The 23,815-nt window shown below is 38.5% G+C and overlaps 1 protein-coding gene across 2 annotated transcripts in view; it reads right to left on the reverse strand.

Annotated features, from left to right (window-relative positions):
• The window catches only part of nrbp2b (nuclear receptor binding protein 2b), a 52,136-nt gene that overhangs the window by 8,394 nt on the left and 19,927 nt on the right, over window positions 1–23,815 (reverse strand). For both annotated transcript variants that reach the window (XM_074693385.1, XM_074693386.1), the window contains exons 2-4: window positions 1,930–2,052; window positions 602–703; window positions 379–468 (exon numbers count right to left, since the gene is read on the reverse strand). In XM_074693385.1, the coding sequence (XP_074549486.1) occupies window positions 379–468; window positions 602–703; window positions 1,930–2,052 (315 nt within the window). The remainder of the gene's footprint in view (window positions 1–378; window positions 469–601; window positions 704–1,929; window positions 2,053–23,815) is intronic.

Raw genomic sequence — 23,815 nt, forward strand, 5'->3', positions numbered from 1 at the left:
CAGCGAGACAGAGAGACATGAGCGGACCTTTCTGTGTATTTTTATGCAGGAATGCAAGAAGAAGTCCAATTTCAGCTCTGTTACAGTGCCTTATCTGCAACATGAAGCACTTTATTCTTTGATTAAAGCTTTAACTGTAATGGGATGGACAGAATATAAAGGACAAGAGGATGCTGGGTAATCCACAAGCAGTTTTTAAACACTATGAGGATAATATATACATCCAGGAAGACTAAGCCAGCAGGGCTGTTCAGTTACATAACCTCTAATCCTGTGGGAAATATGGATCTGAATGAGGATTTGACCGCAGTACCCCATGCTGCCACAAGGGCACAGACTGAGACACTGTCGGTATGTGATCAGAGTGAAAAAACTGACCTTCACATTCATCGTCTTGTGATTCTTCTTTGTTTTCTTCAGAAACTGCTTCAGGCTGCCGGACGACATGTACTCTGTGATGAATATAACCTGCAGGGCACAGACAAAGGAGAGGCAGAGAGACAGACAAAAAGAAAGAGACAGAGGAGGCGTTAATGAAGCAAAGTGAAGTAAGAGGACAGAAAGGAGAAAGGAGGAGAGGGAAGATGATAGAAAACTGTACCCGGGCCTGGCTGTCCTTCATGTCCAGCCAGTATTTGTGGAACTTGACAATGTTCGGGTGTTCGACCTGCATCAGGTTCTCAAACATCTCCTTGATTTTATCCTAAGAAAGACACATGAGTTAGTATAAACAGAAAACTTGTTGTGTTTCATTTTATGTCATTTTTTTTTTTTTTTCTAATGACAAAACATTTAGAAAACAGTCTTTAAAAGTGCTATGTTATATAAAATAATGTTAGATATTTAAAGCAAAGGCTCTTTTAAACCCAAAGGGTCATTATCCTCTTCATTTCTTTCTTCTGTGCACTTAACCTCATATATTGCAAGCCTTCAGCTTGAAATAAAAGCAAACACACCTAGCCCCAAAATTCAATCACGGAAAAAAAATTACAAATCCTGTGTTTTTGTGCTAATATGTGCCCCAGCGCGCCCCCTGGGTGAGAAAAACGCAGCCCCTCCAGCTACTTTAAGCTACAGCCCTGAATTTTTTTGTGCACAAAAATTATACATGCACCTACAAAAAAGTCTCTTATTACTTCAGAGAATTGTGAACAGGAAGTTTGGAAATAGGAGTAAACTGTTGATGTTTGACAATATATCGGGTATGTGTTTGAATGAACTAGTTGTTTTTTTTCCACATTTGTTGCAGTTTACGCACTTCATTTACTGTTTTAATTTACAGCAGACTATATACTACATTTAAAAATTATTAAAAAATGGTTGAGGTATGTTACTCTTTTCTAATAAGCCTGACCATTTTTATTGTTTGCCTGTAGGTGTGGTAGACTGTTCATTAAAAAAGATGAAGATAGAGAGTGAATGTTCTGGAGGATATTCTTATCTGTGGACTAAAGCCCTTACAAAACATGGAGGTTGAAATGAAAATAGTTTAGGCTGCAGGAAAACCCTGCAGCAAGTTATGGAGGCTGAAGTCACCAGTCACCAGAGACCTAAGATGTATAGAAAAGCGACCCTTGTTTAAAGATGGTTACTAATGAGTAGAATAAAAGGAGGAAAAGCTTTATCAAATGAAATCTAACATATTCTAGTATACTATTAATTCCTGTATGCTAAGGTTAAGAGGGGTTATAAGATGAATTAGTATGATGGATTTGAAAAGCTTGATCTGGTTAAATTTCAGGTCATGCTTTTCAAATTTAATTTGATGATTCAAATTCAGTTTTCAAGTGGCATAAATCTCAGCCTATAAAACACAAGTCCCCAGACTCGCGTCATCACATTCAAATAGCTTGAAGCTAGCAGTGGTAACAGCCTGCATCATTCTATTATAGACAGGCTTTAGCTTTATCATGCTGCATACTGCTTTACCTCCTGTGCTTTGAAGACCTTCTTGTCAGGAAACAGCACCTCGTTCCACACCACCTCCACACCCTCCTCGGTGTCCATGGCCAGTGACGCGCTCTCCACACCTGGGACATTACCTTGGCTCACCTGTAGGGGGCACACACACACATGTGGGAATTAGCTTGATGCTAGCCAACTAGCTGTGTGAATTTTACTAACTTACACTACAAATATAACATTTAGCCTACATTTAGTTATACTTTGTCAGTTATGCTAAGCTAACACACCACCATCAATTTACTGAGTTCATGTTAGCAAATACATGCTACTTTTAAGCTAGGTTTAGAAATGCTAGCATTTGCCTTGAGTCATGTTTTTAATAATCTGTGTCCAATATTTCATATAACAGCTAATGTTTAAGTCTTAAAACCAAAACAATGAGCAGGAAGATGCTAAAACACTGATAGCACATTGGAAGGCTACAGAAATTTGGTGAAAACTAGCTTTGGCTAACCAAACTCTTTTTTATGAAGCCTGAGTCAACAGCAGCCAAAGAAATACATAATTTACACCCACATGAAAGGAATGATAAAGGAACAACAAATAATTTATTACAGCAATACAATATGATGCAATGACACCCTGCTAGCTTTGCTATCATAGCCCAAGAAAGCCCAGAAACCAGGCAACAACATAATTTTGTACAGATGGAACGTAGTTCACTGTACTGATAGTTTATGTACATCATGCTGCCAGTTTAACAAGCGTAAAGGGAGTGATGGGATGAGCAGCAGCTGGCGTAAAGAGGGAAGAGATGGATTAGCAGGAGACCGAGAGAAGCGAGCGGATTGAGGGATGTAGGATTTAGAAGAGAAGTGAGAAAAATGGGAGAAGTGAAGTGGAGTGGAGAGGTAGTGTCTATAATCTGACAGAGACAGACAGCTCAGGGCTCTGACAGCATTTTTTTAATAAAAAAAAAGCAAAGAACGCTCATCACAGGATATTGCTGCCTCAGCGGAGTTCACCTGATGTTACCTCCCAATACTGGATCCTGAAGGCTCAATTCAAGTCCAGAGTTATTGAAAGACCCTCAAATGCAAGCTTCTCCTGAATTTACGATCTTTTAGGACGGGAGTCTGCAACCCTAACCCTTACAAAGAAGCCATTTAGCCTCAGCTTACCTGGATTAAAGTCATTCAGGAGCCACAAAATCGCCATTATCTTCACAATAAAGACAAAAAAAGTGTAAAAAAATTCTAAACATAGTGAAAATCTAGTGAATAATTATCTTTAGATCAGGGTTAGGGTTAGGGTTATTTTTTGTGTTTATACAATTGTACGTGTGATGCCTAACTTTTTTTGTATTTTTAATAAGTTTGCAAACAATTAAAAAAAAGAATTTTTTTTATCGTCATATATATATATATATATATATATATATATATATATATATATATATATATATATATATATATATATATATATATATATATATATATATATATATAATTTAACTATTATTTAACTAAATTAAAAAACCTTTTTTCCAAGGGAGCCCTGGCCAAGACTGGCAGCAAATCAGATTCCAAAATTTTTCAAACATTTTGCAACTTAAAAAATTTACATTTTCAAAAAATGTGCAGTAATTTTTAAAATTCCCAAAGACTGAAATGTCCAAAAAAAAAAAAAAAAGTTTCATAAATTTGAAAAAAATAAAATAAAATTCAAAAACATTCAATTTTTTTTTCCAAAAGTTGAATTTAAATTATTTGCTGAATTTAAAAAACTGCAAAGGTTTTTTTTTTAAAAAAAGCAAAATCTTCAAGAAATTTAAATTTTTGTTACTGAATTTGAAAAAAAATATTGATCAATTTGAAAGCTCCATTACAAGAGGTGATGCATATCTAATTCAACAAAATGTTCACGCAGGATTTTATTTTGTGTCACGGTCTTTAATCATCAATACCCTTTGTAAGAAAAATAAAAATTTGCAGGTTGTCGCAGGTTGAAGACCCTTGTTTGAGGACATTGTAACCTGACTTCACAGCAAAGAATCCTTATCAGTCCAGGAACATGGTCTTTTGGATTTTTTGCTCTCTTTTGGATTCCCTCACAAAGATCGATAAAGTATTAACTTTTATAGCTACAGGGAATGCTTAATTATTGATCTTGGTTCCAATGACCCAAATTAAAAATATAAATCAATCAGTTTCCAAACTTCAAGAGATAACATTACCAGCACGATGCTGCAACCAGGCCAAAAGCAGAAAGTCTAATTTTAGAAACTTTTTCTCTATTCTTCAGTCTCAGACTAAAGGTGAAGTACTTTTGCACAATAGACTATTTTCTTTGAGAAGCAGGTAAAGAGCACAAAGAAAACAGTTTGTCAACACAATCTTTCAGCCTGTCAGCTGTAACACTCTGTTTTCATTGGAGCGATGATGTTGGATGATTTTAAAAAGCACACTAACAACCGTTGAAGCTTGTTTGTATCAGGACCCCAGGTGGGCTTGTTGCTTTGTACAGATTGTGTGGTTTTGAGGTTGAGAGTCTTTAAAACAAGAGATTTAATCTTTGACTTCAGAGGCGACAGTGTTGGCAGTAAACATGACGACAGCAGTAGCTTTTCAAAGCTGTGAGTCAGTCTATTCAGTATTCTTTGTGATTACTCATTTCGATCAGGGTTTCAACGATAGTCAGCTGGCACTCACTTTTGTTCACTGACTCAGTGAAAAGAAAAGAAAAGTGAAGGACAGTCTGAAGAGAGTGTTTCAGACAAGAAGTGTCAGACTGAGGGATACCATCAAGTAAAAAAAAAGGAGTGAAATGAATTGCATCTCTATTTCTGTCTTCAAGATGCACTACACATTTGTAGAAGCGTGTGTAAACCCTTTATCCTACTTACTCTTTAAGATGTTTTTTTTTTAAATTTTCTTCCTGTTATAAGACCACTATTAATTTTTGAAGATAGCAAACAGACTCTTAATAAAGATATATAGCACCAATATTGTTAATGGAGCCCAATTATTGTTATAAATCAGGCTCTGTTAACTTTTACATACAATTATTTAAATACTGTTGACAACAAAGCAGCCATTCCCCACTGATATTAAGCTCAGGGAAGCTAAAGCTAAAATGCTATGGCAGTGTCATACAGCTTTACTCCAGGTTATCCATTCCCTAACATTAACAAGCAACAGAAAAGACAGAATACTAGAGAAGTTTTGGAGGATATATGTTTTTTTCAAAGATAAAACATCACATTGGATAGTTACAGTCAGATTAAGGCTAACGCTAGCATACAGCCTTTTCCCACAAATTTTTCTAGTTAGCTAGCATGGTGAATTTTGATAGAAAGTTTACATAATACATCAAGTAAGTCCTTTATTTATGAGTTAAATCATTAAACTAAGATATAGTTTACTTACAAGCTAGGTAATGTTAGCTAGTAAGCAGTAGGATGTTAGCATTAGCTGGATTCTTGGAGTAGCTGAAGAGCTTATTATATGTTATTTTACTTCAAATTATGCCTGAATTTCATTTCCATCTTTTTCTTTATCCAAATGTAATAAAATTATTTTTTTGTCAGCTTACATATATTTATTTATTTTTTTACAGATAAACAATCCTGAAGTACAGTAGCAAAGCTTAATAACAGCATTTAGCTTCCAAGCCTGAGAGTAGCATCAGAGGAGAATTGTGTAAATTAAGTGAATTTGTGGCAAGTTAATACTACACAAAAGACAAATTGGGACCCATATAATATTTTTGTGACACTTTTTAGGTCTATAAGTTGAACAAAATAACTGAACAAGATTCTTTTACAAGCCTGGAAACCAGCAGGATGTTAGTTAGCTCTTTAAAATTTACCTCAGACCATAAAAACAGCTCCTGAATTGAAGCACACAAACTGTGGTTCAACAGGTTAAGTTGTTTGAAAAAATAGGCATTAAATCTGCAGCACACAGCTTTACAGTGAATCTTCAACATATTGCATTTTAAACCCTCTCTGTAACAATTTCCTGTTGTTAAATCTGATAAAGTACACTCCTCCATGTTGGTTGATTCTGCTCCAAAGTGAGCCTCTGTCTTCATCTTTCATGAAAGTGAAGCTCTGAGATGTGAGGCACTGAAAGCATAAGCAGCACTCCTCTTTCATCATCATCATCATCATCATCATCATCATCATCATCATCATCATCATCATCATGTCTGGGGTCTTTCAACATCCTCTGGTGGAACAGCTGGGAGCTCACACAGAGCTTGATGACGGGGTTGTGTCTAAAGCAACTATTATTTCCACCTCGATTACCGCTTCTTACAGCTAAAAGCCAACCATTGATATATTCTACAGAGCTCTGCTTGTGCCACGCTTCATGACATCATTAGCCAGGACTTGGAGAATGAATGGAGTCAAAAACACCTTCCTGTATCCGGCTCCATAGACGGAGGCTTGTCGACAGAAACCAAACAAGCAGAAAGCAGAAGGAGCACAAAAACCGACATTAACATTCAGGTTTTAGTCATTGCAGTGAGGTTTTCCAAGAAATATGTCCCCCAAGAGAAAAAAAATAAATGTGTCATGAAATGTTTTTGGTCACTGCGGTTTTTTCATGGCTCAGAGCAGCTGTGAATCTCACTGCAGGCGAGATAAGACATATAATCCTGCTCCACTGAATTTTCAAAAGGTGATAATCTGATTATAGGTATTACAGAGCTGGAACACAGCAGAGTGGATTTCTCCGCTTCATTATCTGTAGAGAAGGACTCATGTAAGTCCCCCTCTGGCGTCAAGCCTCGGCTGTTGTTTATTTTCTCCCTAAGTTGAGAAACACTCGTTCCCCAGTCCCAGTGTCCACGTCCCAGAGGCCTGTTGCTTGGTCGTGGCAGCGTGAGACTTGTAAACAGCACACAGATGCTGGCCTGTGATTGGCTGCAGGAAGGGAGGTGGGTTCAGGGTGTGGAGAAGGATTGAGGGATCGAGTGTACATGTCAAAACAACACCGACTTTCTATTCTAATGTTTGTTCGCTCTACATCTGAGCCGGGTTGAACTGGAACTCGAAGGGTGTAACACTAACCTCTCATTACCTCCATGCAACATGTTTCCTAGTGCTTACACAATCCTGTTTTCTGTTTCCTATTTCTATTTTGAGTTGTAAATCAAAGATAATCCTTTATTTCCTGACTTTAACACCCGTGTTAACAAAAGATGAGATTTAAAGCTGCAAGTAGAGCAAATTTCAGCACAGGGATAAAAGTAAAGGCTGCTTTGGCGTCCACTTTAATGACAGATAGGAAATGTAGGGCGTGTAGTGGCTTAAGTCATCACTTCATTCTCTTTTTACATATAAAATAAGACATATGTATCATCTGTAATCATAAGAATATAAACAAAAAAAAGGGTTAGAATAAAAAAAAACTAGAAAAGCACTCAGAGAGCGCAGAGCTCCACTAAGCATATTGTGATTGTCACACTTTTATGTTATACTCCCTTTCAGCTACTGTCTGCTACAATTTGGTGTTAGTTGCAGGTTTGTACAATAATTTGTTACCTGACAGTGTTGAAAATTATGATGACCCAGTACATATTTCATATTCCGGATCTTAGTATCCAGAATATTGCCAGGATCTGGATCGTACTTTTACATCTGTCAGAAATTACGGTGACCTTGTCTTGTATTGTTTGCAAAGCAATCCAACCATTTATTGTGGAGTTATATACACATATGGAGGAAACGTCCTTATCTCACAATGATAAACAATCCTTCAAAAGAATCCTGGATCCAGACAATGATCCAGATCACCTCCAAAATGAAATCACTTCTTCCTTCTTCCATTTTGAACATTTCCTGAAAATTTCACCAAGATCCATTTGTTACTTTTTGAGTTACGTGCTTCACAGACAAACAGACAAACTCTCCAAAAAACACAACCTTCTTGACGGAGGTAACCATACTAACAAAAAAAGTTTGATCTGTTTTCCACTTGTCTCAGCCAGAACAACATCAGAATAAGTATCTTGGAGGTTGCTGATCTCCAGCACCACTATTTCGTGGGCCAAGGCTGAAAAGTTTTTCACCCCTTGGAGCAGCGCTCTCAAACTCCAAGTACCCAAGGCCCGCTGAGCATCCAATCTCATTACAAGGGGGCCACTTCAGGTGTTCCACACAAAAATAAAAAAAACTGAACTACTCAACATGAACTATTTCACAGTAATATCTGGCTTTTCTTGCTGAATGCTTGCTGCCGGACATCTAAGAGTTCTTCTTCTCATACATCTAGGCCACATTTGCTCTGAGGGAGGTGGCAGTTAAAACCCTCAGTTTGGCCTTAAAATGGACATCACTAAGTCTTGACCTGTTCTTTGATTTGTCTCCTTTTTTGCTCTCTGGAATACATTTTGTTGCATTGACAGCTCTTTTTTTTTAGCTGTGAAGCTCATTATGTCTGCTCAACTCTCTGGTCCTTTGCATGCTACTTCATATGTTAAGTTGAATTATGCCACGTGAGGTTATACTCCTTGACAACAACTTTCTCTTTGCATACGAGGCAGGTGTAATTCCCTTTAAACTCCACAGAAATAATCATTCTCCCACTACCACTAACCTTTCTTTTGGTCTTTGAAAGAAAAGTTTTGTTTCAATAATGTTTTGTCAGCGTGACAAAGGTTTTGTTTTATCACCGGGCCGTGAAAGTGGTGGCCCAAGTTTCACTTCAGTTGATATCAAGTGGTGAACTGTTTGAAATTGTTTAGTGGGCCAAACCAGGCATGCAGGACGTGAGTTTGAGACCCCTGCCCTGCCCAGGAGGATAGCTAGACCAGCACACTCTAGGTTTCTAGGTTTTCATCTGCAATATCTTGACCATATGTTTTAGAAAAAAAAGTTGTTTTTTTTCTTTTAATTCTTCAGCAACCTCTGCTATTAATCAATAAATAAATAAAACCAAAGCTGAAGGGCAAAAAACTGCAGTTCCTCAAGCCTCCACTAGAGGCTGGCTTCAAAAGCCACATTAACAACATACTGTAAAAACACACAGTTGGAGGATACTTTTTTTAACAGTCATCTGTTTTGCTGATAAAGACCTTTGTGGCATTGTGGATACAAGTGAATGATTTAACCGACATGTGGGTGTGTCGTCCATCATTTCAAGCATAGTGACCACAATCAATCAGGCTCATTACACATCTTCACAAATCAGTGGGTAAAGGGTGACATCACTGGGTCTATATGTTCTGAGCTCTTTATCTGATTGACTTCATGCTTGACAGGTGTTAACTAGATGGGATGAGCAGAGCATCACAAAGCAAACACTCAGCTGGTTTTAAACTGTACTCTATGTTAGGGGTTCCCAAACTTTACTATGCCAAGGTCCCCACAAACAGCATTTGCTCTGGCCGGGGACCCCCTTTGGAAACAGATAACAATTCAAAAGATGTAGAGAAATGTCATCTTTAAGAATGTATTATTCAATTTTTTATTTACTTTTCAATAGTTAGTATATTTCTTTAGCAAAGGAAATAACTAACAAAAAATGACAGACTCACTCAAAGAAGGCATTTCAGGGCTCTGTCAGCCAAGGTGGGACACTCCTTTCTTACATGCAGTCAGTAGTTAGACAGAGGAAGAGCCTCAGAGTTCAGTTTAGTTTTTTAAATGGCTTTATAACAAGCACAAACCGTTAGGTCAACAGGGGTCATGACATCATTATTACAAGGCGTGGTTGGATAAAATCTGAAACTTGAGAATCTGATTAATATGGCACTACGTGTTGTGTATTCAAGGAAAATGGTTATAAAAATCAAAAAATGAAATAAAAAAAGAAAATAATACTAATTTTTCTCTTCCCTCCAATCTTCTGAGGCCTCCCTTGTGCCCCCTGGCGGCCCCCACTTTGAAAACCCCTGCTCTATGTAACCAACAGAGACACTGGAGGATGCAGCAGGTAAATCTCGTCTTTTATTGGTGTCTTCATTTTCACCAAGATCAGAAGTAATCAGTGAAGTAGGCTAAACACCAATCCAGCAGAATATCAAAGAATATCATGATGCACATGAGAAAAAAAGACTGAGAGAGCTATCTAATCATAGAGTGAGGCGCTTGACCTCCACCACTGAAACACTGTCTGGACCTTTGGCAGTGACAGCTTCATCGCCCTGGATCAAAGCAGCATCTCTTACATGTTCCTCTAAATGAGAAGAGGTGAGGGGCGGGTCTTCAGATATGTATAGTACAGTGTCGCACTTTCACTCTGCTTCTCCCTGCAGAGGCTTCTCACATGAAAGCACGTCTTTGTCTCAGACTGTGTGGGTCCAAACCTCGCTGTGACAAAGAGCTTTGTTTCCCACACATCAGCTTCTCCCCTCGTATCTCCACGACGAAGAGCTACGCTGCACCGCATTAATATTAAACAAGTAGGTTCTGTACAGCAAAAAGGCTACACCCAGTGATCTGCATTATGCAGCCTGTAGCAGATACGTGTTAGGTGTCTGTACTGTATGTAAATGAGAGCAGGCTGTTTTCTGGGCTGCTCCGAGATTTCTCTCTTTGAGACTTTAACGGCACCAGAGAGGAGCAGGATCAAAGAGATGAAATGGGTAAAGGGGAGCGGCAAAAACTCTGCAGTGTGGATCTGCGAACGAGGAGAAATGCAGCCTTTAAAAATTAACCCTGTTCAGTGTTTGAATCCAGAGAGGTGCATGGAGCAATAACCTGAAACTCCCACATCAATGTTTTTAAAGGCCCTGTGAGGCCTTTAAAAAGTGATGAGTGATCTTCAAACAGTCTTGTTTTTGTATATTTGCCGGATCCAAATCCTCAAAAATGTAGATTGAAAGTCTAAAAACAACCCTATGGATTCACTGCATTCAACACCAAAAGGATAGTCCCCACTGCTTCTTTATTACCAACTGCTTGGAATTTTTCTTTTTTTTAAACAATATTTTTATTAAAGTTTTAAAGTTTAGATACATATCAAACTTTGTAAAAAATGTACAAACATTTTCATTTTGATTTATGTCCCCTCAAACAACTGCTCATTCACACATACACAAAAAAAAAAAATAATAAAAAAAAAAAATATATATATATATATAAAATAAATAAATAATAATACAAAAATAATAATAATATATATATATATATATATATATATATATATATATATATATATATATACACACATACATATATATATATACACATATATATACACATATATATGTATGTGTATATATATATATATATATATATATATATATATATATATATATATATATATATATATATATATATATATATATATATATATATATATATACATTTGCTTTGTAAATTTAAGAGATGAAGCTCATAACAAACTGTTCCTTACTGCTTGTTTTGTTTTTTAATTCAACAGTTAAGTAAATCACAGCCAGAAAATGTCTTTACCATAGTTAGTCGACACATCCCTGTTTCTGACAAAAGAGAATAAATTCTTCTGTGTTCTTCACCTGATTTCTCAATAAAGAAGTCAAGCTGACCGGAATCCTCCGTGAGCAAAACACTCTGAACTGACAAGTTTCTCATACAATCCATATAAAAAATAAACAAAAAAACTTCCCTATCCATTCCTCTCACGCTTAAAATCCTTCCTCTTCCGTCAATGAAACAATAGCTGTTTCTCAATTCAGGGGCTGCTGCCTTCGAAAGCTGCATTTGAAGACCAAATGTATCACAGCAGATGTGTCCAAATGTGTCCTACATAGTGCTGCATAATTTGGCAAGACCATGCAATTGTGGTTATTTTGGACAATATTAGAACTTGCCATTGCAATCAGAGAGCGCAGACCTCCGTCAAGCATATTGTGGTTGTCACGCAACACTTTAGTCCTACTTTAATGTTATACTCCCTTTCAGCAGACTGTCTGCTACAGTTTGGTGTTAGCTGCAGGTTGTACAATAATTTGTTACCTGACAGTGTTGAAAATTATGATGACCCAGTACATATTTTTCATAAACCAGATCTTAGTATCCAGAACATTGCCAGTAAAATGTAATCACTTCTTCCTTATCACATTTTGAACACTTCCTGAAAATTTCACCAAGATCCATTCATTACTTTTTGTTTTATGTTGTTCACAGACAAACAGACAAACTCTCCCAAAAACATAGCCTCCATGGCGGAGGTAATAAACGATGAGTCTACATGCTTTACAAAAAAGGAAAATGTAGATTATTTGTAGTTTTCAAAAATGTACTTCTCAATTAAAAGCAAAAAATATGAATTCATATGTTTTGATTTGGGAAAAAAAACAACCAAAGAAACCTTACACAGAAGTGTTTTTCGGCTTTGTTTTAGTCCATTTTTTTTTTTTTTTTTTCAGTTTTTTTTTTTTATGAAAGTTGTAGCCTGTTGATCCTGTATTTTATTACATACAAGTAAGCAAAAAGAAAGGCTTTGTATTTGAGGTTGGGCTCACATAATTCATGCCCCCCCTGCATAAGTCAAAGCTCTGGTCAGGGCACCCCAGTCTTAAAATCCTGGACACACCCCTGCTTGTTGCTGCGTGCCTCCTTGCAGGACCATCAGGTTACTTTCTAATGAATGGATGAATTTCTGCTAAATGGAGAGTTCAGTTTATGAAATAGATGGAGTTACAGTGAGACACGGGACACAACTTCTCAATTTATGAAAGCCAGGCTCTCTAAAGGCTGCAACACCTGAATTTGGACACAACTATTGTCTAGGTAGCTAACATGCTAACAAAGAATCCCCAATGCAAGAACAGACGACACCCAGGTGTCACCCTATAACCCTGAACCATGTCTGGTTATTTCCCTTGTGTTAAATCAACTATACGGGCTGTGTTCCAACAGGCTTCTTTGCATTTCAATCAAAGACAATTCTATTCATAAGTATTTTACATATTTAAACTGAATGTGATTTATTTTATTTTGATTCCTTAAATAAAGAATTTATCTTTTAAGAGTGTTATGCATGTAGTAAAAGTAGATAAAATTGGTGGAGACAGAAAGGGTTAATAAAAAATGGTACGGGGCCATCCCAGTCGAGAAGTCTGGATCCAGCCCTGGAGAGACAGATCCGACTACACTGTGGTGTCCAAATTTTCCCGCTGCTTAATGACCCCCTGTCCCTGTCCGGTCAGCGCCGAGGCCATGAGCCACTGACCGTCTGCTGACCTTCACCGGCCACGAGCTGCTCTACTCCGTCTCTCACATCTCTATCTCTCTTTCTTTCCTTCCCTCTCGCCCCAGGATGTCACGTGTGCGGCACACAACCAGGTCAGCGTCTCAGACTGTGCATGAGTGTGTGTGTATGTCTGCTCAGCGTGAAGTGTAGCGAGATGGCACCAGCCGCTGACGAGTTCAGCAGGGGACAGAGAATTTGCAAATCGACCGTCTAGATCCCCAGTTAGATGATGCTCTGTTTAAACCATCAAGAAAAATGCGAGGAGTTTTTTTTTCCTCTTTCACGTGTCAGATTATCAAAATTTAAACCTCTGCCCAGACCTCGACTAAAGGACCCACAAGGTCAAAGAAGCTCATAACCAGACAGATCAGCACACATCGCCTCTCACTTTTTCATTTTCTCACAAAGTGTTTAAAGCTCCCTACTTAGAGGAATGTAGGACAGAGAGGAGCAGATGGATACAGCGGGAGAGCTGCTGCAAAACAAACAGAAACAGGACACAATGTAGACAAAACAGTGAGAAGCAGGGAAACTAATTCATAGATCCCAGGAGATAATTCAAAAACAGGGAAAGAAGGCTCTTGTGCCCTGCAGAGCTGTGATTTTCATTAATTTTAACTAAAAGACCTTCAGCAAAAACAGTCTGCCTCATCAATCTTATGTTTGAGGCTTTCATAAAAGATTACAAAACAATAAGTACACGCAGATGTTTTTAAATTAGTAGCATTTGTGTTCCACTCGTCTGTGTGTTTCAGTCTGCACCAGGCCTGAGAGATCACACTGTCCACGCTGTCCTCGCTCCCATTGTCACAGCGACAAAGCCCCAGATTTATAAGGCCAGCAGGAGAGAGATGGGAACACCACAGCTGCATTCAAGAAGTGAAAAGCTGCTCAGACTTGGTTGTGATAAGCTTGGGAAGTGTTTGGCAGACTCGTTACATAACGCCTTTTTACCCAGCGACAGTGATCCTGCTAAATTAAAGCGTTGATCATACGTCTACCTGTGGGACGTGAGGGTGAATAATGATGAGTGAGTGTGTTATTCTGTAAACATGTGTGAGTGAAGTGTTGTTTTCACACCAATTTACACTGCAAGTCTGAATCTGTCTGAGTAGTCTTGTGAGCAATTCTTGGGTTTAGTGTTAGGTTCATTTAGCACTTCAAAACCCAAATGACTAAAGCAGCTGACATCATGTCTACCTTGATATTTAAATCTACTATGAGTAACTTTCATTTTGGGATAATTATGGCATCCTGTGAACAAAACAATTCCTCCCATTTCTTCGCTCTTTGTTGTGTAAATATGGGGTATATTAATATGAATCTTTGTCTAATCTTGTGACCATTCAAATTTTCAAATTACTCTACAAAGCTCCAAAAATTCTAAAAAAAATAGTGGTATGCCAATCAATCTAAAATATTGATATATTGATGCCAACTTTGTGATCAGTATTGATCAATTCTTGGGTGATGAGGTTGATACTTAAGTTTCACTTTCTTTTCTCTACATCGCTAATGTGCCCATAGCTATCTAGATAGATGGAACTTTATGTCTTCTGCAGTAAAAACAGAAATTTGTCTTTGACACAGCTCAAAGTACGAATTGAGACACACTTACAAACACAGTAAATGTCACTTTGAAAATTTTATGTCATTTTGTTTATGTGTGAGTGGAAGTGTCAAAGTTTTGCACAGTAAAATTTATCATGTGTTTCCAGCTTTATATAGTTATTTATGTGAAATAGTTGTATTGTTTAGGTCATTTTTCCATTTGGAGTGAATCATTGCTTTGTGTAGTTTATCTGTTGGTCATGGACACCAAACTGGTTTTGTCTTCAGTGATATTTTTGCTGTTTTTGCTTCTGTGTTTGTCTGGTGATCCTACATGTAACCATGGCTGCATTGTTTAAATGTGAAAGCTGTTAGCAGCCTGTAACATGTCAATGCTAACTAGTGCAAGGCCTGATGTTTCCCCCCACAAGGTGAGAAAAAGGAGGTGAGGAGGACTTGCTGGTGGAAGAAGTGACAACATCAACCTGTCCTTCCATCCATTGTTATTGGGAAAATAAGATCTATCACCAATAAGATGGACGAGCTAGCCATGCTAACCCAGCTATAGAGGGAATACCAGAAGGCAGAGTAGCATTATGCTTTTCACAGACATGGCTAAAGGAGCTAACACTGGACATGAACTTGACCTGCTGTGGACAGACAGGATCCAGGAGACAGAGACTGAACAGACTGCTGAAGAAGCCCAGTCCTGGACCCTGTGGAGGTGGAGGCTGGCTGAACTGGACAATGATGGACAAGCTGTCAGCATCTATTTTCTTATGGACCTTTTTTCACTTTCTTACTTTTGTTTTCTTGATTGCTGCTATGACTCCTGAATTTCCCTTTGGGGATAAATAAAGTATTTTCTATTCTATTCTATTCTATTCTATTCTATGTAGTATATCTATATGGTAGCTTTAATTAAAATGTACTTTTTATCAAAACAATACATGTTTTTTGACATGACTTTCTTACATTAAATCCATCAGTAGCTTTTATAGGTATACTGATTCAAAGATATAACACTCCAGTTCTATTTTATGGTTTTCTCTTTTTATAATACCAAAAACAAAGTAATGAGTTATAAATAGCTGTCACACTGTGATTATTTAAGCAGCTATTGTGGGATAAAAGTCACAGAAGAGAGCCATGGGCTGATAACTCAGTCTGATAATGAATTATCTTGCCTCTTTGTGCAGTTTTCACCTTTTATTGAAGAGCAAAGGCAAACATGGAGCCAGGTGGCTGCTGAGGTGATAAGAAGGGTGTTACTTATTTTAATGAGGCCTTTCTTATTTCCTCCTGATAATCACGACTCTGAGCCAAGATACGGGCTCACAGGTTTATCTTAAAAAACATCTATTACTTCTACTTTTTCTCATTGTCCATGCAATGCTGAGTCTTCAAATGTAATCTTTCATAAATGCCTGAACAAATTTTTTTCCTTCTGTAGAGGCTGAGCAAGAAAATGAGTAAACACACTCAGTAAGTGAGTGGATAAATTGGTGAAATGACCTTGAACTTAAATGCAAGAATGTGTGATTGAAGGGTTGTGGAGCTGTTCAGCTCACTGCGCCGTCGGCTCCAGGAAAGATTGAAGGGTCAGACATGGAGCAAGTTCACAGCAGAGTTCAAACTTATCGGGATAATACACTGATTCAGATAGAGGAGATGCTAATTGGTGCTGAAACAATGGATCAGTCATTGGAAAATTAGCCAATTAGCAGTCAGTCTTTGAGCCACATTTGCTGAATTAGCATTTTGAATATATGGAATTGCTATTAATGCAAAAAGAATCTCCGCTGTACAATATGCATCACTTTGAGCAGCACATATCCAAGGTAAATAAGCTCTGCAGGAAATTACACAGTCATTAGGTTTAGCTTAATTCACATAAATTTAAAAAATAACTTTGGCTTCTTTTGATTGGAAAAAAACACACTTGTTTCAAATTTAATCCCGTGGCTGAATTGCACATCAAACCTCTCGTCTGGATGATTATCTTAGATCCTGTGGTGCAGCATCTTGTCTTGTCTCTGTGGGGGTCTGGGGTTAACAAGGTGACCTGTGGTTTGTGTCGTTTCTAATAAAGCAAACAGACCTCAGATCAAAATGGGGTCCAGTCTTGTTATAGTCCTTTAATGTATCAAGGATTAAGGTTGGTTTGTGTGAGTTAAACGTCAAATATATCGATGTGAGTTTGAAAGTATTTGCCGTGTTAATGCTGCAGAGAAGCTGAAAAGGTCTAACCCTCTTTCAATTTTCCTGCTGCAGCATCAAAATACAGAAACTTCCCTTCAGCCCCTGCAGCAATTAGCCTGATTCAGTCTCTTTTTACAGCTCCTGTACAGTAAAAGATTTATGCAGAGTCAAGATGCAGGAAATTGGTATGAATCATCAAAAGCTGCCTCTGCTTCAAAAGCTGATTGATGTTACAGCTGCCTGCAACACTCACATTTCACATCATGTCACTCAGGCAGGAAGGAAGTTGTTGTAATAAATAACACTAACACCTTTGTGCCGCCGCTGACAGGTAAAAGTGCCCCCTTTTCTGTGACTGACATCTTTAAAATGACGTCTCCTTTCCAGTTTCTTTTTTTTTTTCTTCGAACAGGAAGATGCCCTTTAAGAGCTGCCAAGGTCCCAGTTCCAGTCTCCAGCCCTGCAGACTCACAGTCTCTGACTCAAGTCCAGGATGGCTACCGGATTTCCCACGGTAAAAACAACAAGTTATTAAAGGCTCTCTCAGACTTTTTAGCCCTTTACTCATACTTTCCATCAGTCTGTGGTCAGCCCTGGAATGTTAGTAACTCAACTCTCGTAAGTTACTTTGGGAGGCTTGCATTTCATTTCACCTCAGCAGGACTGCATACTAAGTATTTTATTATGATAAAGGCAAATACTCTGCATTTTTTACATAAAAAAAGGAACAAAGCAATTTGTTTTATTTTTTTTTATTCACTTTCATGTGTCAATTGATTTTTGGGCCACCAGGGGAAGCACAGCAATCTTGGTTGTTGTGTTAAATAAATTTGTAAAGTGTTTTCAATTTACATCTATAGCAAATGCTGACACTCAAGTTCAAAGTATTTTGTCTTGTTTTCACTCTTTAGGTCTAACATCAGTTCTATAAAGATTTTTAGTTAAAAACTGCAAAAAAAACTAAAATCTTATTAAATGTTTTTGTCTCATTTTCAGTAGAGAATGTCTTTGTAGGCTTCATATGAGCCACATTCACTTGACTAGTCCGGAAAAATGTCTTATTTCAACTTATTTAAAGACAAAAATGAGGTCTAAACTGCTTGACACAAGTTAAAAAAATTTGCCAATGGAACCAGAGAAAAGTTACTTGTATCAAGATATTTTAGTTTCAAGCTAATATTTTTTGCAAACTTCTCGTTCCATTGGCAGATTAATTTTTCATGTTACAAGCAACTCAGACCTCATTTTTGTCTTTAGAGAACTTATAACAAGACATCCTTTCTGGACTGATCAGTTGAACGTGGCTTATATAAAATATAAAAAGACAGTTTTTACTTAAAATAAGAAAAAAACACTTAATGAGATTTCAGTTTTTTGCATTGTAACTGATGACATAACAGCGTACTGTAACACAGCATATTGTAACAGCATATCATAACAGTGTACCATAACACAGCGTATCGAAACACAGCGTTCCGTAACACAGAGTACCGTAACACAGCGTGCCGTAACACAGCGTGCCGTAACACAGCGTGCCGTAACACAGCGTGCCGTAACACAGGGTGCCGTCACACAGCGTGCCGTAACACAGCGTGCCGTAACACAGCGTTCCGTAACACAGCGTATCCTAACACAATGTACCGTAACACAGCGTATTGTAACACAGTGTATCGTTACACAGTTTATCGTAACACAGCGTACCGTAACACAGCGTACCGTAACACAGCGTACCGTAACACAGCGTACCGTAACACAGCATACCATAACACAGCGTACAGTAAAACAGTGTACATAACACAGCGTACCGTAACACAGCGTACCGTAACACAGCGTACCGTAACACAGCGTACCGTAACACAGCGTACCGTAACACAGCGTACCGTAACACAGCGTACAGTAAAACAGTGTACATAACACAGCGTACCGTAACATAGCGTACCGTAACATAGCGTACCGTAACATAGTGTACCGTAACATAGTGTTCCGTAACACAGCGTACCGTAACACAGCGTACCGTAACACAGCGTATCGTAACACAGCGTACCGTAACACAGCGTATCATAACACAGCGTACCGTAACACAGTGTATCCTAACACAGCATATTGTAACACAGTGTATTATAACACCATGTTTCACAACACAGCGTATTGTTAGGCAGCGCAATGTAATGTAACTGGGCAATGTAACAGTGTTACACAGCCTAACACAGCGTAACACAATGCACCATGACTTAATGAAAAACAACTTATCGTAACCTAAAACATTGTAAAATAACAGCCCAACACGACAGGGAAACTTAACACAATGTAATGCAACAAAATTTAACAGAACACAATATACTGCATGACGTGCCATCTCGCCCCAATACAAGTAAGCACAGATGATGTAAAATGACAAGTGATAAGTCATAATGTGTGTTTTGATAGCAAATTAAATGACTCAAGATGTTTGTATGTTATTTATTCAATACTTTGTAAAATCCAGACAGTCTAACTGCTGTCTGCAGAGAAGGACAAAGGCAGCCACATGTTGTATTTCAATGGTTTTAATAAAATGAAAAAGAGAAATAAACGTTTGATTTTCCTGGAACCCATTTTCAGATTTGAGCCAACAACAGAAGTGCTGTTTCATTTCTTAGCAGAGAGTTGGTGCTCTGGCCCTTGATGACGTCAGTTTAAGTTTAGAGAGTTTCACTGCTTTGGTCTTGGGTGGACATAGGGAGTGGGTTGCTGTCTGATCCACTTAGGGCTCAAAATCCAAACTGGCTCCAAACTGAGCCTCCTTTGGTCTTACCACAAAACTCACTATTTTGTATTTGGCCTTTTCATTTTTTTAGTGTATTCATGGTTCTTAGAAAAACAGCAGGGGTTTTAATCCAGCTGCAAGAGAGACGTGTGTGTGGATTAGCTTGGACAGGACACTGCCCCCACTTTTCTGTAACTTTAAAAACATGCAATCAGTCTGGTTCTTGGAGAGCCTTAACAGTGTCTGGCAGAGTCCCCCTGAGTATTTAAGTTCCACAAAAAGCTGGGTAATTTCTGCCCACTGGATTACTCAATCCATGCTTGTAAATCCACACACACAGCTCGCTTCATTGCTACTACAAACCCAGAGGAAGAGTAATATGTTATGTGAGCTCCATTGACCACACACATCCCCCCTCCATTGCTGCTCCAGCAGAGGTTACTGCAGTACAACTCTTCAGCAAGCACAAGAGGTAATTTGGGGTAAAACCTCAATAGACTTGGCCTATAGCTGAGTGTTAGCCATCCAGCAACAGTTAAAAGCTTGATTTTAGTTCGCAAGAGCGTGTTGAGACACACATTAGCCATTAACACTCCCATTACTGGAGGCAGTAAGAGGAAAACTACATTATCAGGCAAAGAAACCACTTAAAAGGGCGGTTAGATTGTAAGTAGTATTTTCTCCTCCTGGCTATTATTGCGTTCAGAAGCATAGATTGTCTCAGTGGCTGATATGTAAAGAAATTTCTATGTAAAAACAAAGAAAGTGAAAAAAATGGATTTGCATAAGATGACACAACAGAAATGGGTTGTAGTTATCATGCTGTGTTTATCTTCCACGAGGGATTAAGCTGAGTAGTGAGAGTCAACCTGAGCCGTCCCTTTAGCGCGTGTTCAAACAAAAGCCCTGTTGGCAGACGCGCATGGAGACGACGAGCTGCTTTTTTACTGCCTCTTACTGTTATGTAACTTTAAAGACAAAGCTCAATGGGAGGGTTTGTGAATGCACCATGTGGGGGGTGAGGGTCTGTTTTTCTAACCCTTCACCTACACAACAACCAAGGGCTGTCATCTGCAGAGTGTTGCTGATGATGGGTGTTTTTTGGATTGATCGCCAATAAGAGAAAGAGCAGAGAACTGGACGCACTGATGCACTCTTTCAAATCAAATCAATGAGGTCACATGGGTGTGGAAACTTCAAAAACTACTGCAACAACAGCAAAAACAAGATGCTAATTGTGTGCTTGATATATTTCTAAAGAGTCAATTTTTGTACTGAATTAGTCCAACACCTAAGGCGGAAGTTAAAGTATATTTCCTTTTTTGAGTTGGGTTTTAAACAATAGATGTTCTTTAGCTTGGCCCTTCAACAAGAAACCACTAGTACGCAAGCTAGGCCGAAGTTTTTGCAGACTGGGTCTAAGCCTGGCTTGTAGTTAAGCTCATTGACTCCAACCCGAGAAACCATCTCAAATTAATGAGCTAGAGTTTGTAGAGGAAAAAGAGACTCTGTACATTTAGGGAAAATGCGGAGAAACAGCTATGCTAACTGGAGAGCAGTGATAAATCAGGATTTTTGAATATTCAGGTTAGCATTTCAGCATAAAAAATGTCATTCAATAACAACAACTTCCACAATTATGTCAAAACTTTCCAAATTACGTGAGGAAGCATAGGCGCATGTTGTGGGTAAAACAGATGCACTACTGTGAGATTAAGAAGTAGAGAAAAACAACATTGTGTCATAAAATGGCGGTACCTCCGCTGCAGAGCCACAGCTGGCTATGAGGCGCTCGCCACTTAGTGTATCAGTCCGCGCGCGCGGCTTGCCAGATATAAACAAACGCAGGTAGTCTGCCAGGACGAAGAGAAACGATGAGAACTAGAGCCTTATTTAGCGGTGTTTTTGTGTGAAAGTAACGCGCTGAAAATTCTCTAAATGAAGCGTGAATGCAGACCGATATCAGATTTCTTCGGTGGGAGTCAGTTTATTTGTGTTTTTGGTCAAGTAAAATATGGCCCCGTCTGAGTGCAGAGGAAACCGGCAGAGGAGCAGGGAGGGGGTGTTTGGTGCGAGCGCCCTGGGCTTCTGCTGCACAAAAACACTGCTGTAGGGGTAATTTCTGCCCTAAACCTTGTGATAGGACCCAACTTGTTCCATCCCAGAGTATCACTTTAAACCCTAACCCAATGCAACAAATGACAAAATTTATCTTTAATTACAAGAGACCTAATGTACTCATTGTCAGTTTTCACTATGTCTGTGGTATCCGTGGAAACTCTCATTTCAGACCTTTTCAGCCTCAGTCTGAATTGCCTCATCTGGGCTTGGCAAAGTAATATCTTCAGCAACAATTAGCTCTCAACACATTTCTTCAGTCAGAGGAATAATTAGCACACTGTGTAAATGGTGTTTGTCGCAAACCAAAAGTATGTCTTTACTTTCCTTAGGCTGAGGAGCATCTCAGGTAGTATTCTGTCAAGTTGTCACTCTACTGATAAAACTTTACCATCCATAATTCAATATAATGCCACATGAAGCACATTTCAGTCCGTCCTTCCTGGAGAGATCTCTGGGACGTGACCTCTGTCTGCTCAATGGCCCTCGTCCTCACCTTTCAGCACAGCCTGCAGGCTTTTATTCATCAGCTTTATATTTAATTCATCACACATCCCTCTGATTGATGGCTGCCTGGGATGCACTTTAATTCAACGGTGGCGCCTGTGTGAGAGCAACCTGCTCCACTTTCTGCCTCCTGAGCAGCACAAACAACACAGCCACATTCAAATTCTGAATGCAAATTAGACGTCATCTTCCACAACGGCAGATTCATGAGAAGGTGGAAATCTGATTTCAGCTTGTCAAGCCCGAGCAAAATGATATTTCAGCTCAGGAGAATAAATAATGTGAGGCTGGATGGAAATGTCTGTTTTTGTTCAGGTTTGATTTGATTACTTTATGCAGGACTGGATGTTCTCGCTTCATCTTCATTTTCATAACACCACTGAGAAATGGTTCTTGCATTAATTGACGGATAACCACCAGAGCTGTGAGCAAAGATTTTTATTTGCCTGTGCTAATACCAGTGTAGGGGCTTGGAGCAGGTGCAGCTTTTCACAATTTTCTGATTTTTGCTTGGAGACTTAACAGAAATGATTAAAGCCTAAGGCTGAAACTTTTTCTTTTCAACAACTCTTGTTAGAAAGAAAAGTGTGGCTGGAAAAGTTGGTCGAGAGAACACATCATTATTTCAGCAAAGGAGGTTGTGGTTTTGGTCTCTGCTAGTGGGTCTATATTTATGAGATTTGGTGAAAAAGTGAAGTTTGGGTCAAGAAAAAGACCACAAAACTTTGGATCCAATCAGACTCAAAACCAAGTAACAGCACTGACTATTAGGGGTGGGAGAAAAAATAAAAAAATAGATATATCAGGATTTTTTGTTCGACAACATCAAAATCGATCAATAATTCTTTGTCAAAAAATCCTATTTTTTTTTTCAAATTCAAATTCTTCATTTTAGTCTTTGTTTATAAACTGGATTGGAAAAAAGTTACCACTTTTCTCAGGTAGAGGGTGAACTGTTTCTCTCTGACCCTTGTGATGTGCATTTTATGGGAAAATATGGCTCCTGATGTAGTCTGAAGATATTATTATTATTTAACTTTTTCACATGGTCTGGTGTTAAAAAAGCAAACTAAAGATAGCAAAGGTTGTAAATATTGAAGAATAGCGATTTAAATCGAATCGGCACCCCAATAATTGTAATAGAATCAAAACACAAGATAGCATATTGTCCCAGCTCTACTGACTAATCTAGAAACTAGTTTCTGAATGAAAGCAGTTTTTTTTTCTACTAAGGACACTGTTACACAATGAGAAATATACAGAAGTGCATGTACAAAATGTCAAACCAGCATCAATATGTGCAGTAGGGATGCACCAATCCAGCTTTTCTGGTCCCGATACCTGGGCTTTGGGTATCGACCGATACCGATCTTGATCCGATACCAGTGTTAAATAATGACCTACATGCTCTACTGTGGGATACAACTGGTAATTTTTGAGTAAAAGACAAAAATGAGTACATATGGCATCACTGAAGTTAATATTTATATACTTAATGTACTGACGAGTTTGGACCAATCCTTTCCCACCGATACCTGATATAGGTTTGAGGGGCTGGATCGGAGCCGGGAGCCGATACCCGATATCCGATACC

The sequence above is a fragment of the Halichoeres trimaculatus genome, unplaced genomic scaffold (assembly GCF_033239565.1).
Source record: "Halichoeres trimaculatus isolate MK-OKI-2021-1 unplaced genomic scaffold, fHalTri1.1 fHalTri1_scaffold_18, whole genome shotgun sequence".
Lineage (NCBI taxonomy): Eukaryota > Metazoa > Chordata > Actinopteri > Labriformes > Labridae > Halichoeres > Halichoeres trimaculatus.